Raw genomic sequence first — 16,622 nt, forward strand, 5'->3', positions numbered from 1 at the left:
ACCTGTCCAATTTTCACGGTAATCAATCGTTTTAATGATACATAGAATGTTTACTTTTTGAGGTAATGGACCATTAATGACAAATTCTCCGTAAGCGATTTCGGTATTCTTCGTTTCTTACAGAAACCCGTTTGCGCGTCGAGCTATCTTACGTCCGAAGAATGCCTGCGGAAAATACGTTTTCGCGCGGAAAGTGCCCATTATCATTACATTATGACAGAATTCGAATAGAATTAGGCCTACTCATTACGTGGGTACAAGTACTCTATGCAGTCATGACTATAAATTTAAGGTTTAGGAGTATATCTTCAAAACACAGAAATATTTGATAAACGAACAGCATCTTTACCAACAAACCTGACCTCACCATTACATGTTTTGCTGTACTGTCCCGTACAGTGGATACTTAAGATATTCTGAAAAAGTTGTCACCTTTTAAAAATGAATGCCATTTGTAAAGAAATAAAAATAAACAATTGCTGAAAACTATGTTCCACCTAGTTAGTGATATTTCAGCTCTGGGACATTATTGCAAATGCATCAAAACAAAAGTATGTAACAGTTCTTTAAAAATGGTGAGTTTTTAAGGCTTTGAGCTGTCCGAAAATGTGACCCCTTTATGCAGCCCTTTTTCGGAATTCAATGTATGTATCAGTATACTGACAATTGTTTTGTAGAGTAATATACATGTTTTAAATGCTGTTCAATTTTCATGTGAAACAACCGTTTCTTTGGTTTTGTTTTAATTTGTTTTCTCAAAATGTAAGGCTAAGCATTAAAAAAGCATTGGGTCGTATAGTACACAACTCCTTGTTCTTGTATTACCCCATTCAACATGAAATTTTATTCGAATCACTACTGTGTACATGTTATGTTATAGACGGTAGCATCAGAAAGAGCTGGGGTCCTTACAGTGATGGCAAAATTCGTCCACACATGGCAAGCTGCACCTAAATAAATAATGAAAGTACTTCGTACGTGAACTGATAAGCAAACATAGAGAATATGGTAAGGTTAGTAGGAAGCAACCCATAAGGCTTCTAATTGGTTGAAAATGTTGGGGAATTCCGCTGTGTATATTTCCATGTAAAGTGGTATCCCATAGGGCGAATATGTGTTGAACGTTTTTGAAAATTATCTAATTTCATAAATTAAAATTCAAATCCATGATTACTGGCTAAAATATTGGGAATGATGCATTTTGGGAGATAGATATGTATGTTTTACCAAAATGGAGCATTAAAAAACCACTACCGGACTATCGGTAACTGAGTTCGAATACGGAAAAAAAGTGCCCAAAAATGATGGTCAACAGGTACATTTCTTGCTGTTTTATGATAGGCCCTGGAAAGGTTTTCCATCCTGAGTAGGTAGAATAGTTAGCCATAACACAAAACATTACAATGTTGGCCTTTGGAAAATGAGTTAGTTCCCTCTGACCTAACATTACATACTACAATATCAATTTTACCTAGAGTTTTGAACAATTCAAAGAATGTATTGACCAGCTTTCATCTGTTTTCTCTTATATGTCCACCACACATATTGTGGAAACAAGAGGACCATGATGGTCCTGAATCGCTCACCTCTTCCCACATGACCCAGTTTTGAGTATGACGTCGTTTTCTCTATTATTTGACATAGTGACCTAGTTTCTGAGCTCATGTGACCCAGTTTTGAACTTGACCTAGATATTATCAAGATAAAAATTCTGACCAATTTTCATGAAGATCCATTGAAAAATATGGTCTCTAGAGAGGTCACAAGGTTTTTCTATTATTTGACCTATTGACCTAGTTTTCGAAGGTACGTGACCCTGTTTTGAACTTTATCTAGATATCATCAAGGTGAACTTTCTCACTAATTTTCATGAAGATTTCTTGAAAAATATGGCCTCTAGAGAGGTCACAAGGTTTTTCTATTTTTACACCTACTGGCCTGTTTTTGACCGCACGTGACCCAGTTTCGAAAGTGACCTAGAGATCATCAAGGTAATCATTCAGATCAATTTTCATGAAGTTCCATTGAAAAATATGGCCTCTAGAGAGGTCAAAAGATTTTAATAATTTTAGACCTACTGACCTAGTTTTAGACCGCAGTTGACCCAGTTTCAAACTTGACCTAGATATCATCAAGATGAACATTCAGACCAACTTTCATACAGAACCCATGAAAAGTATGGCCTCTAGAGAGGTCACAAGGTTTTTTTATTATTCGACCTACTGACCTAGTTTTTTAAGGCACATAACCCAGTTTCAAACATGACCTAGATATCATAAAGGTGAACATTCAGACCAATTTTCATGAAGATCCATTCAAGGGTATGGCCTCTAGAGAGGTCACAAGGTTTTTCTATTTCAAGATCTACTGACCTAGTTTTTGATCGCAGTTGACCTAGTTTCAAACTTGACCTATATATCATCAAGATGAACATTCAGACCAACTTTCATACAGATCCCATGAAAAATATGGCCTCTAGAGAGGTCACAACGTTTCTCCATTATTTGACCTACTGACCTACTTTTTGAAGGCACGTGACCCACTTTCGATCTTGATCTAGATATCATCAAGATAAACATTCTGACCAATTTTTATGGAGATCCATTCATAAGTATGGCCTCTAGAGAGGTCACAAGGTTTTTCTATTTTTAGACCTACTGACCTAGTTTTTGATCGCACATGACCCTGTTTCGAGCTTGACCTAGATATCAGCAAGCTGAACATTCAGACTAACATTCATACAGATCCCATGAAAGATGGCCTTTAGAGAGGTCACAAGGTTTTTCTATTATTTGACCTACTGACCTAGTTTTTGATGGCACGTGACCTACTTTCAAACTTGACCTAGTTATCATCAAGATGAACATTCAGACCAATTTTCATACAGATCCCATGAAAAATATGGCCTCTAGAGAGGTCACAAGGTTTTTCTATTATTTGACCTACTGGCCTAGTTTTTGATGGCACGTGACCCAGTTTCGAACTTGACCTAGATATCATCAAGGTGAACATTCTGACCAATTTTCATGAAGATCTCAAGAAATATATGGCCTCTAGAGAGGTCACAAGGTTTTTCTATTTTTAGACCTACTGATCTAGTTTTTGACCGCACGTGACCCAGTTTCGAACTTGACCTAGATATCATCAAGATGAAAGTTGTGACCAATTTTCATACAGATCCAATGAAAAATATGGCCTCTAGAGAGGTCACAAGGTTTTTCTATTATTTGACCTACTGACCTAGTTTTCGAAGGCATGTAAGCCAGTTTCAAACTTGACCTAGATATCATCAAGATGAAAGTTGTGACCAATTTTCATGAAGATCTTGTGAAATATATGGCCTCTAGAGAGGTCACAAGGTTTTTCTATTTTTAGACCTACTGACCTAGTTTTTAATGGCACGTGACCCAGTTTCGAACTTGACTTAGATATCATCAAAGTAAACATTATGACCAATTTTCATGAAGATTTTGTGTAATATATGGCCTCTAGAGATGTCACAAGGTTTTTCTTTTTTTAGACCTACTGACCTAGTTTTTGACGGCACATGACCCAGTTTCGAACTTGACCTAGATATCATCAAGATGAACATTCTGACCAACTTTCATAAAGATCCCACAAAAGATGTGACCTCTAGAGTGGTCACAAGCAAAAGTTTACGGACGCACGGACGCTGCATGATCACAAAAGCTCACCTTGTCACTATGTGACAGGTGAGCTAATAAAAAGTAATACATATTTATACCATATTCTCCTTGTTTATTTGCTGCGACTACTGCTCCGCTAAAGGTCGGGTACTTCCGGCGTATTGCGTTTATAGCAGCCATTGCAGCGTCCGTCGGTGACATACCAGTGCCCATCAAAGTTACAGCGTGATAACTGAAAATATATTATTAGCTAAAGTGCCTTTGAATTTTATGACAGTCCAGGTGACTGAAATGAGCTGGAGTATGTCAGCATACCTCGAATTATTTGACCATTTACAAAAGCTGATTATTTTTTAAAAGATATGCACTGACTGTTACTGTTACAATCCATGCATAGGGAGTGCTCGCAATTTCATCTTTCAAGCACGGCCACCACAAATTTCTATATCATGAATTTTTATAAGAATTTAAAGCTGATAATAGTTTGTATCAAATAATCGATTTAACAAAACAAAAATGGAAGCAGCGGAGTGGAAACAATAATTTCACGTGCGTTAAGGGAAAAATCTACTTTTGCAAACCTTGGCAGAAATCGCATCATTATATCTCCGTTTCCCGTGCATGCCGCTGCACCTATATCTGTGTCTGCGTAGGAACCGGCTCCGGCAACAGGGGTGTCACCAACACGACTGTAAAACCAAAATGAATGGGTGATGCTATAACACTCCAAACTTGCAAGTAGTATATATGTTCTCTCATTAATACATACACAATCTCAATGCCAAGAAGACAATATCAAATATATTAGATACTACACACTTTTCTTAAACGGACTGATTTTCTTTGATTTTCCACGATAAACATTTTATCATCTAGCCTGTGTTACCTCATTGCATAGCATTAGAGAATATAAAGACCACAGCCTGAAACGTACGTTGGTATGGGAGCAACAATAATGACAAATGCAATTATACTAGATCATTATATACAATTTGAAAGTAAAAAAGTATACCCTGGAATTTTATACGTTAAACCATTGGTTGACGCGCCTGAAGCAACTGTTCCATATGCATCTATGGCGATGATTCCAATCGTGTCGTGATTATTTTCACCAATCATTCCTGGCGTTTCATCTCTTGTTGTATTAGAGCTTTTGATTGGATGATACGGGCCGCAAGATTTGCTGGGATCAGGGAAGACATTCTGTTAAAATATTGAACATGTCACTGCCCTGTACAAATCGAGGCTTAAACTTCTATGATCGCTATTTTAAGTATGATTTATTTGTTGTAGCCAGCCACATCAGATATTAAACGCCAGGGTAGCGACATGTCTATCTTTTTAAAGCAAAATAAATAAATAAATAAATAAAAATAGATCAATAAAAATACAAGAAAATAAGACAAAAAGGATCATATTGCCTAACAGTTGCTGACGAAGCTATTATCGGTCTAGAACAAACATATATCACGGATAGCACTATTAACCGAAACATGCCATTGTTATAGCAATTTTCAGCTCAAGAAGACACTAGCGTGTAACTAATTGTTACACGACATACTTCTATTTGAATAAATAACAAACTGAAGAATTTAAATACCTCACGAAAATTTGGTTGACAACTTCCATTTTTCCATACTTCCCACAGTTGCTCAGAGTATGATGTTGTCAGGTTTTCCTCCATGAACCCCATTTCAACGGCAAACTTCGTGGCTAAAATAGTGATTTTTTAGTATTAGATATGGCACCCTAAATAAAGTTTTTTTTTTTAAATTAATGACATCATTTACCAAGCCTCGAAAAAAAGAAACCCCTTATAGATAAAACCTTCAGAATGACACTCATATTTTAAGATCGAACCTGCATCTCCAACTAACAATGTATGGTCAGTGTTGTCTAGGACCTTCCTGGCTACTGATATGGCTTGTTTGATCCTTCTTAACCCACCAACTGCACCCACGTTGTGTGTTGTACTGAAATGTAAATTCAAAGGCATTAAAACAATATAACCGAGACTTACAGTCCTCATTTAAGATTCAAGTTTTGTCGTAATGGAATCTAAAGCTTATGGGCATTGTCTCGAAAAAGTTTCACAAGAAAATCATTACTTGTTTACGTAAGATTGAAAGCGCTGCAGAGTTTGTACCAAAAGCAATAGGCTGGTATGAATAGTACCTTTATTGTATCGTATTTATAAACGAGTTTCCGCATACCCGTTTTATGGGTGGCGGTGTTGTCTGCATGTGAATTTTCCTGCTGGACTTCTGCTCTTGCTTTTAAAAACTGGAAGTAATAGAATATCTAAGAGATGATTTTAAGTTTTTTGTTTTTGATTAAATGATTTCAGCATTTTAAGTTCCCTACCCGTCCATTATCATTGCATCAAGAGTAGTTTCACCACTTTCGTCGGGTGTGCCTCCAAATCCTACGGTGTGTCGGCACGTAGACATCTCACAAGAATGACCAGTCGCCTCAACGGCATCAACCGCGCTGTTACCACTTCCGGTTAAAGTCATCCATCCTATAAATAAATACTGCTGCTAATGATAAATAATAAATTTTACAGAGCATTAGACAATGTTCGCAGTCTGTTGTTGATGAAACATACCACTTAGATTAATCCACAACGTGGTGGCGGGAAAAAGTTGTGTTGATACAGTTAGTTGCTACGCTATCCTGTTTGATGTTGCGATGACTTGTAAAGTGTAAGACTCCATGATGAGGTGTCAAAAATATTCTGGACCTTGTAGAGCATGGTATATCGTAAAATGTCAGGTCGATGCTGCAGGATGGTCCTGTTCATGTCTTGACGAGCACAGAAGTCGCTCTGGTTGACAAAGGATGGTCCAGACTGAAGAGGTTTTTTCTATGATAAGATGGCCAATGTCTTGTAGGTTTTGAACCCAGAATTTTGATTACCAAGTATTGATACTTCTATGTAGAAACGAGAAGACTGAATTCTCTTTTTCATGGAAATGTATTTAAAGTAGGTTTCCCAGTTAAGGTCGTTGGTAATGTTACTGCCAGGTATTCGAAGCTATTTGTTGATTTTAGGATGGATTCTTGGATGGTGTGCGTTGACTTAACTGCGGTTTTCTTCTTATTGGTATGTATAACATCGCACTTGTCTTGGTTAAAACCCATCTGTTAGTCATCTTCCCAGCTTTGAAAGTTGTTGAATTTTTGTTTGATTTCCGCATCAGCTTGATTCTGGATGGTACGATATACTAGACAGCCATCAACAAAGAGCCTATATGTGGAGGAAGTTATGCTTTGAAGGTCGTTGACATAGACAATGAAAAGCAAAAGACAAAGAACTGGACTCTTGGGACAGGGGCTGACGGGGATTATGTTCACCGGGACAACCTGTTCCATGCGATCTGGCAGAAAATGTTTAATCCTCTTATGCCATAATTGTTGAGTTTCTTTATGAGGCGCTGGTGGAGGACTCTTGGTTTGATCAGCACACTCTTTTGGAAGTTTATTTTACCGTTCTGAACGTTGTCCAGCCGCTTGGGCCATTGGATTTTCTTGCTACCGAAATCAGCGCTTCCTCACACGGGCCGATCTGACTTCCCTGTTGATCCAATGTTGATGGAAACACTGGAAGGATGGGAATTCATCTTGAACGAGCTTCTGGTAACTTACAAGTTTTATTTATATCTTCGGTGGTATATATAAGTCTGTGATGAAATTGGAAAGGGAGATGCGCTTGGTCTTAATACTTTCGACGTTGGCTTGCTCGACATGAACTTGGTTTTCTTGTTAGTTTTCTTTCTTGGGGCAGCAGAGTTTGGTTCAACGAAGATTGCACGAAGGTCACTGATTCCAGGTATGATTTTGAAACGACTTATAATAGAGATCTTACATGTTCCGACAACGCGGCGTTGGAATATCTATATTTTGGCTCAAACCCGTGACAAGAAACACACTGAGGAAAAGTACGAAGAAAATCTCATGGGTCTGTATTTATGGCCCGATATGATTTTGCTTTACCATGAAATATCTAGTAGATTGAAGCAGTCCAAATGAATGCGTCTCGGAACAACTTGCAGTCCTAGATAACGACATTATCATTTATAGGGTGTAATTGCCATTGCTGTTTGTAGGTCTGTATGAAAGCTAGCATGAGGTTCGCTTGTTAATAAATACAATGTACAATATTTCTGAATAGCATGTCACAGCTTGCATCGATTTTTACTTATTCGCTTTAGGTGTTATTTTTTAAGTGGAGCTTGTTACCATCTGGGGGATCCTTGCGGAAGATCTCATAGTCCGTGTTGCGTGGTGATACTTCAGCATCTGAGATATTTGTCTCCAACCATGACTCACATCCGCATACAATACGGTATCACTACGACTTGAATCTAGAAAGTTCCAGATATTTGTTTTTTTTTTTTTGCACTGGTCACGCCCTTGATGTAGAGTATATTAACCGTAGTGTTGCTCCTGTGTAGCTTGGTACTATGTCTCTTCATTGGGATGGAGCAGTATGATACATGGCTGTCTAACCTGGATGAGGAGCGTGTTACAAGGTCAGTCAAAGAGGGCTTGGTGGTTGAGAACTGACTGTGCTTAAAATAGAATGCAGGCTTTGGTCTGGGCGTGATCTGCCAATGTGATTATTGCGACTAGTAGACTTAAACAGGCTTGCCGCAAAATTGGACACACAACATGAAATACAGGTTAAACTCATGTACGACTTGGTTTATGGTAAAAACACAGCTTCCCTCATAAGGAAGCAGGATACCATATTTTACAATCATTGCAAATTGCTTTCTGGTTCTAGCGATAGCCGTTTTGTTAAACACCGCCTTCTTTTGGAGGTGCTGCACTTTAGCTCTGTGCCAGATGCTTTAAAGATAAGCAAAATAGCAAAATGTTCGTGTACTTTAAGTGTCTTCCATTATGCTTTTGTCTGGTAGGTAATTACTGTATTGGCGTGAATGCTTGGGAAATGTTCATTAATGCACGTTGAATACTAGAGAATTTGGATCAGCAAGGAAAATAATCATGTCGTTCTTGCATGCATGAAAGTCCAAAACAGTCCAAAGTACAATAAGGAGGTCAATGCTAGTGATAAAGAAACATTGTAAACAACTAAAGTATGTCTCATCTAATTTTGGACCTCATATAATTGATTTATACTGTAGGTGAAATTTAGGTCTTTAGGCATGCGGGCGATGAAGTTCTTATTAAACCCTCTGCCTGATTAGCCTAATCCAGCAATACAATAGGGTTATTGTACCCCCCCACCCCCTCCCCCGAACAACGAAGTTGTAAGAGGGGTATTCTGGTTTCAGGTTGTATGTCTGTCTGTCTGTCCGTCTTTCCGTCCGTCCGTCCGTCTGTCTGTAGACACAATCTTGTGCACACCATCTCTCCTCATCCCCTTGACACAATTTAATGAAACTTCATACAAGTGATCAGTAACAACAGTAGTTGTGCATGGTGCATGTTAGGTTCTTTCAGAAAAAATATTGCAGAGTTGCGGGACTTTGTTTTTTGTTACTTTACTATATACATAGAGTCTGCATATACACTTTTGTGCGCGCTAAATCTCCTGAACCCATGCACACAATTTAATGAAACTTCACGCAAGTGATCAGTAGTAACCGAAGTTGTGCATGGTGCATGTTAGGTTCTTTCAGAAAAAAAATCTGCACAGTTATGGGACTTTGTTTTTTTGTTAATACAGTCTGCATATGCGATCTTGTGCGCGCCTAATCTCCTGAACCCTTGTACACAATTTAATGAAACTTCACACAAGTGATCAGTACCAACCCTAGTTGTGCATGGTGCATGTAACTGTCTTTTAGATACATATTCTGCAGAGTTATGGAACTTGTTTCTTGTTACTATTCTATATACAAAGAGTCTGCATATGCAATCTTGTGCGCGCCTAATCTCCCGAACCATTGCACACAATTTAATAAAACCTCACACAAGTGATCAGTACCAGCTTTACTTGTGCATGGTGCATGTTATAGGTTCTATCAGAAAAATATTCTGCAGAGTTATGGGACTTTGATTTTGGTTACTATACTATATACATAGAATCTATATACATACAGTCCACATAATCATGCAGTCTTGTGTGCGTCAGATTGCAATGTACAGTGTCAGTGCATGTGGGGGATACATTCATCACCTTCAGTGATAGCTCTAGTTATAATAGCAACTCTATCTTGGATGCTGTATTCGGCTCGAGTGGATTTTGCCAGATCGGATCTCACGAGGCGCGCAAGCGCCGAGTGTGATCCGACTTCGCAAAATCCACTCGAGCCGAATACAATATCACACATCTAACTACTATTATAATGACCCTTTTATTATATTCCTCCGCTTTGTTTTGTTTGAATTTTGCTATCGTACGAAATCTTCAATATTTATTGATGCTTAAATAGAACTGAGAGTTAAATGCGCTATATATAGAATTGTGTCAGATCATACATATCAAATGAAAGTAGTCCGGCAACATACAATACAAAAGGTACGATACGGACATTTTTTCTGCCTGTTCGTATTTAACGAAATTTGTGAAATATAAGCCGAATTTTTGACAGAAGTTATATAGGTATATAATAAATGACAATATGTATTACTTTTACTTAGATATGGATAGGATCATATATGGTTGGCGTAATCGTGACGAGTTTGCTACATTGACGTACTCGAATAGCCAATAAAACCATATAACGTACGTACCGTTTTTCTTATTATCCCCCGACGAAAGTCGGAGGGATATAGTTTTGGCGTTGTCCGTCCGTCTTTCCGGAGCCATATCTAGGAAATGGTTAGGAATATTTATATAAAACTTCATATACATGTTCACCACAGTATGAGTTTTTGCGGCCCGCCAAGTTTCAGTCAGATTGCCCTAGTAACACCAGAGTTATGGCCCTTAGAAGTTTCTAGTGTTAACTATATAGGGTACTATAAATACGGCAATTTCTGCATCAGAACTTTTGATATATTTGACCTAGAACTATGAAACTTGAACAGAATTTAGAGCACTATAATGTGGTTGTGCACACACAATTTCGTACGGATTTCTTCTGTAACTTCAGAGTAATGGCCCTTTAATTGTCTAAAAATCCACATTTTTGTATATAACAAACTTACCATTTGGCATATTGGCAGAATTTCATTAAATTTCTTTCATTTCTTTTCCCTGAACATTTATTATTAACATGTGAAGTTGTTCACCCACACCTGGTCACCGACTTGCCTTGATCACACCCCCTCCCCCTCCTAACCCGCCCCCCCCCACCCTAAAAAAAAAATTTTTTTCATGCCTTATTTTAGATTTTTTTCGAACCTTCCATGAATATTTATCAACATGCAAGTTGTACCATTCCCCCACCTCGCATTTCAATTAACTGCATTTAATTTTAAAAGCTAAGTTTATTACAGTAAGCATATCCCATTCAAAATAAATTCTTTAGTCAGGATCAAAGTATCATACATTTATTATGTACTCTTTAATTAAACATTTGTTTTCTGTTAAATTGATTTTGACTAATGAAATTATTTGCTTCTTATTAACATCCTTAACTTTTTGCCGGATATATTTTTTTGCCATTCCTCACCACAAACCCTTTCGGCGGGGGATACCAATTCATCGAATTTGCTTGTTTTACTTGTTTTTATTGCTTGCTTAATATGAGACGTTTTGGTTGTAAGATTTTAGACATATTTTCAGGATGCCATTTTATGGTCAAATAATACTACATGAACAGACATTTTCGGTTGTAAGAGTAAGGAAAACATCTTTTAAAACTTAGAATTAAATTTTTGTCTGGTTATTTAAAATATTTTATGACTGCTCGCCTTTGTATTTTATCTAATAAACAATCTAGGTCTTCGAGTGGTTTGTCGCCTGATTTGTCACGGTTCAGAGTTCAGATGCGCAAGAATTGACCCACGAGAGCGTTAGTCTGAGTGGTTAAATATCTAAGCATTAGAACGTTGAACCGTGGTAAATCAGGCGACAAACCACTCGGAGGCCTAAATTGTTTATTCATTAGAACGATGAACAGTTAAATGTCGCAACCACCGCTAAATGTCGCAAAATCATCTGCCGCTATAAATCGCACCTTTAACACTAAATGTCGCAAGAATTTGTCCACCGTTATAATTATGTCGCCACACCAACGCCAAACACCAAAAAAAAAACAAACAAACAAAAAAAAAACAAAGCAAAAAAACAAAAAAAAAACTAAGGTAAGTTCAACGGTCTTGACAATTTAGATATTACATTGTACTTTGAACCAAGATAAGATAAGGTGGGTGCTTGCGTGCATGCATGAGTATGCATTGTGTGGATTATGGGAAGGGTTTTTAATGATGCCGTGCCATACAGACTTTACTTAATTGATAAATTAAGGTTGATCCTCGGCACGGTATTCACCACAGTACTTAAAGGATTTTAGGTATAAACTACGGAATTCTATGAGGTCGTGTTTTGGTCATGTAACATTAATGTGGCACGTCGTGTTACTCGTCTTATCGTATTTCGCGTTGTCTCGTATTGTCGCGAGTTGTATCGCATGTCATGTGTCGACCTGGAAAATAAGAAGGTCAACACACAACACGAAACACAACAATGCGACACGACGCTCCACACACGACACTATGGACAATATAACACGACATCGCGACATAAATGTCACACGTTGTGTTGCATTGTCCAGTATTTTGTCGTATTGTCGTGTTGTAAAATCTTTTAGGTCGACGCAAGACTTCAAGTTGTGGAACTCGGGTGATCGATCAAAGACCATCATTACTATCCTGTTTAAAGGTAAAATCATCTCGAGCGGACGACATCTTATCTCGAGAGTACGACATCTTATCTCGAGAGCATGTCATTTTATCTCGAGCATAAGACGATCACACGGCATCATACCTCTAGAGCACGGCATCTAATCTCGAGTGCATGACATTTTATCTCGAACGCAAGACATCTTATTTCGATCGCGCGACATCCAAACTCGAGAGCACACCATCCTATCACTAGAACACGGCATCTTATCTCAAGCGCTCGACATTTTATCTCGAGCGAACGACATCATATCTCAATCGCTCGACAACTTTTCTCGAGCGAACGATATCTCATTTCAATCGCGCGACATCTTATGTCGATCGCTCGAAATAATTTAAAAATATAAGTGTATGTCCTAAACTTACCACCGTACTTTCTGTAGGTGTCATAAACATAAAGTATAACATTTGTATTTAGATAGTTGCCGGCAACTTTCCCACACAATTCCAAACATAAAAAAACAGTGATCTTCTATCAAAGGCATAGGCAAAACTAGCCTAGCGCAGCCTAGCCCAGCAGTCTGACTCATTTCCAAGATATATTTTCACAATAGGAAAATGTATGATGGATCGAACCCAGGAATGTTGAAAGACAATCGCAAACTGATGTACATGTGAGTAATGCTAAATGCACCGATCGTGATAACGCCTGTGCCTGTGTACACTAGAGACTTAAACCTGTTAGTAAACAGGTTATCTGTGTTTGATATCCTTTTATGTAGTCATGGGTTCTTTTTCTGTTTTGGAATTTTACAGTTAAAGTCATAAGGCGACTATCCGGCTTTAATGGCGGGGGAAGATCCTATGTGCCCCTCCGTGCATTATTTCAAGCATCGTGCGGGCACCTTGATATTATTTTTTACTTATACTTTTAGTTTCTTGAATTTGTCTCTTAGTATCAAGTCACCATCCTCCCTGCCCAAATTATGCCCCTCACTCCTACACCCCCATCACCTGAATATTAACCGCCTCCACCCTAAAAATACTTGTTTACTGTTTGTTTGTATTGTGTCTTAGACTCCTGTATTATTATTCACCCTCTTCCCCACACCTACCCCGCCACTATCCCATCCTTCAAACACACAATGTCATTATAAACCCGTATTTATTAAGTGAAAACTAAGTAAAATCCTGTCAGAAAACACTGTCCCTATTTCAAAATAATTTCACAGATATTTTTCTTGCGTGACCCTCTATCAAAACTGTTCAAGCTAAATGTGAACTTGAAGTTAGCGATCTAGGGCCGTCATGGTCCTTTTGTTTCTATATGTACATAGATAATTACTTGTAGCACATTGATAGTATAGCAATCTTTATTAATATGTTAATACTGCTACCCTCGAAAAAGTATAAAAGAACGTATGAGTATGATATTATTTTACTTTTGAAGATCCAAGTCTGTTACATTAAATAAAATTTAAAAGAAAAAGTGAGCAATGAATTGTTAATATATGTCTTAGTTTTAAATAGGCAGTGCGACATTTAGCGTTGTTGTTGCGACATATAACGGTGGACAAATTCTTGCGACGTTTAGCGTTAAAGGTGCGACATACAGCGGCAGATGATTTTGCGACATTTAACAGCGGTTGCGATGTTTAAGGTGTAGAAAATTAGACGACAAACCAAAAGAAGACCTTGATTGTTTTCATTCTTACATGGTCATTGAAATCTTAATCGACGTCATAATGCTCTCTTACCGGTCCGCGCGTCAACCGTTGTTTATCGCAGAAGATACAGGGCTTGACTTTATTCTTTGTTTACTTGCGATCAAATCCAGTCATGTTAGAATCTTTAATTTGCAATTCAGTTAAGTACGAACTAGAAGGACTTTCACCGAAAAATATATAATTGATATCTGGAAAGCGAGCTTGTAAAAGCAAGACACTCTGGCAGTCAATAATCTTATTCTGTATTTTCTTACAATGTAAATATCTTAAACTGTAAGCCCATAGGAAAGTTCAAATCAGTGTCTTACCAAAATTACAGCATTAATAATCTTTCTTTGTTTTCACATTGAACGTTGTATGAAGATACAAAAATATCATGTATTGTTTTGAAAACAAAAAGCTAATACAAATACATTTAGTTGCACTTATTAAAACACTAACCTGCCCTCACTGCATCTTGATAAGGCCATGTGGTTAAAACGAGAGGTAACGCATCGTTAGAGGATCCTACCAAAACAAAGCCTTTAACAAAACATAAGACACACAATCCCACAACCAATGTCTTTACAAACATTTTGTCCTCGCCCTAAATACTATCTCTATGGACTAAGACATTTTCATGTAGAAACAGATATAGATAGGCCTACAGATAGAGATAACAGAATGTCGATTCTGTATTTGAATTAGTGTCGGCAGTATAACGTTAATTAATATTTTTCAAATGCTAAGTACAAATATATATTTTGTACATATACAGTGGAATTTCGTTATTAAAAGGATTAAATGCGAAGTTTTCTTTTTATTTAGCTCGCTTCTTGGGGTAAATATTAATATGGTGCTTTGGTTTTGAAAAAAAGTTTAACATTGAAATGTGTATTTTCTGAATACATTCAAAAACGAATTTGCTAAAAAACACAAAATTATATTCAGATTTCCTTGGAATAGTCCCTTTAATGAATTAAAAAAATGACAGATGTTATCAAAATCGATCAGAGAAACATTTAGTTGACACGAGCCCGATATTATTTATATAATTCTTTTCAAAACAAAATGGGTGCATTTGTAATAAATATATATACATTTTGTATGTCTAAATCAGTGTGAATGTTGAATCAAACATATACAAAAATTACAAGATAGATATTTTGTTATTTCAGTCGCATGTAGAAAGTAAATTCTGTGATGACAGTAGTCTCTAACTGTGTTTAGAGTTTTAATTAAGCTCTCTCCAAACAGTAAGCGTTACACTGGCAGATCTGAAATCAAAACCAGCAAATTTGAAAATTTGCCAATAACTTACCTTAAATCAACGAAGGTCGAATCTCTCTCCCTCTCTCTCCCTCTCTCTCTCTCTCTCTATATATATATCGTAAAATTATAAAATGACTTCACACGCTCGCTTAGATTTTCTTAAATTTTAATATAAAAGTCACAAACTAGTTTCGCCGTGAATGGCTCATCAGTGTGTCTAAATATATAACATATATATCTAAAAGTAAATCAAGTTTTGCAGATAATTCTATATTTAATTCTACTACCCCATGCTCTTCATAAGTCACCGATTATATTTCATGAATCCTTTTGTTTCGTCTTTTGAGAATGAGAATATTTTGCTTATGCAGATGTTACATTTGCATATAAACACCTTTACAATATTATTTTGCGAAGCATGGTTATTTTCATCGGGAAGTAAACTTTTCATGTGAAACGTATATAAAGCAAGCTCGGCAGCTGTGAACCACCATATAATATCAGTTTCAAGGATTCAACTGGTAAATAAGTAATATGAAATAAGACAATGCCTCAATCGGGAATCGTTACAGTCCATCAGCTTGCCCAGAAATATGCGTTTGTATCAATTTAAAGGTAGATTTTGGAATAAAAAACATACTGCACATATTTGTACTGATGTGCAAGACGTTGCGGTTCGGACAAGTTATGTGCACGCTTATTACGCACAAGGAAAACGCGTATCTTCCAAAAAATCCGAAATCAGACGCTCTGTGCATGTGCCGGAAGACCACATTTTTTTAATTCGATAGTATATCTTATTCGGTATATGTCGCATGTTACCGTAGAGCGATCGGTAGGATCGATTCCCTATTAAAATATTGAAGAGAAACATCTTTTTGAAAAAAAAGTTAATATCAATCTAATTTCCTTCAAAATTGCCACGAACAAATAATTTAATAACAAATGATTCTTCTTAAGAACGTAAGTGCGTCTTCTAAAATAGCATTTGCGAAAGAAATAAAAATTCTTCCTAATACCATATAGGTAGCATGATACTAGTTCATTTTCATATTTTGTTTCATAAACGACTACATTTGCAGACATCATTTTCAGTTCTTTAGAGCATATTACTGAAAACAATATTAAGCCATTTAGTATGTCATTCCTACTGACTAAATATATAAAAAAATATTCATATACAAAGCCAGGAAAGAAATTTATACAGAAATAGCTACTTTTTGTTTGAAGATGG

The 16,622-nt window shown here is 37.0% G+C and overlaps 1 protein-coding gene across 1 annotated transcript; it reads right to left on the minus strand.

The window, feature by feature from the left end:
- Positions 1-791: 791 nt before the first annotated feature.
- LOC123556960 (N(4)-(Beta-N-acetylglucosaminyl)-L-asparaginase-like) lies at positions 792-14,742 on the minus strand. Its single transcript, XM_045348089.2, has 8 exons — positions 14,579-14,742; positions 6,012-6,168; positions 5,508-5,620; positions 5,248-5,360; positions 4,660-4,850; positions 4,229-4,336; positions 3,746-3,879; positions 792-950 (listed from the first exon to the last, which is right to left on the minus strand). The coding sequence occupies exons 1-8, from the start codon at positions 14,709-14,711 to the stop codon at positions 856-858; spliced, it is 1,044 nt and encodes a 347-aa protein (XP_045204024.2). The 5' UTR covers positions 14,712-14,742; the 3' UTR covers positions 792-855.
- Between the last annotated feature and the right edge of the window lie 1,880 nt (positions 14,743-16,622).

Source organism: Mercenaria mercenaria, chromosome 5 (assembly GCF_021730395.1).
Source record: "Mercenaria mercenaria strain notata chromosome 5, MADL_Memer_1, whole genome shotgun sequence".
NCBI classification, from domain to species: Eukaryota; Metazoa; Mollusca; class Bivalvia; order Venerida; family Veneridae; genus Mercenaria; species Mercenaria mercenaria.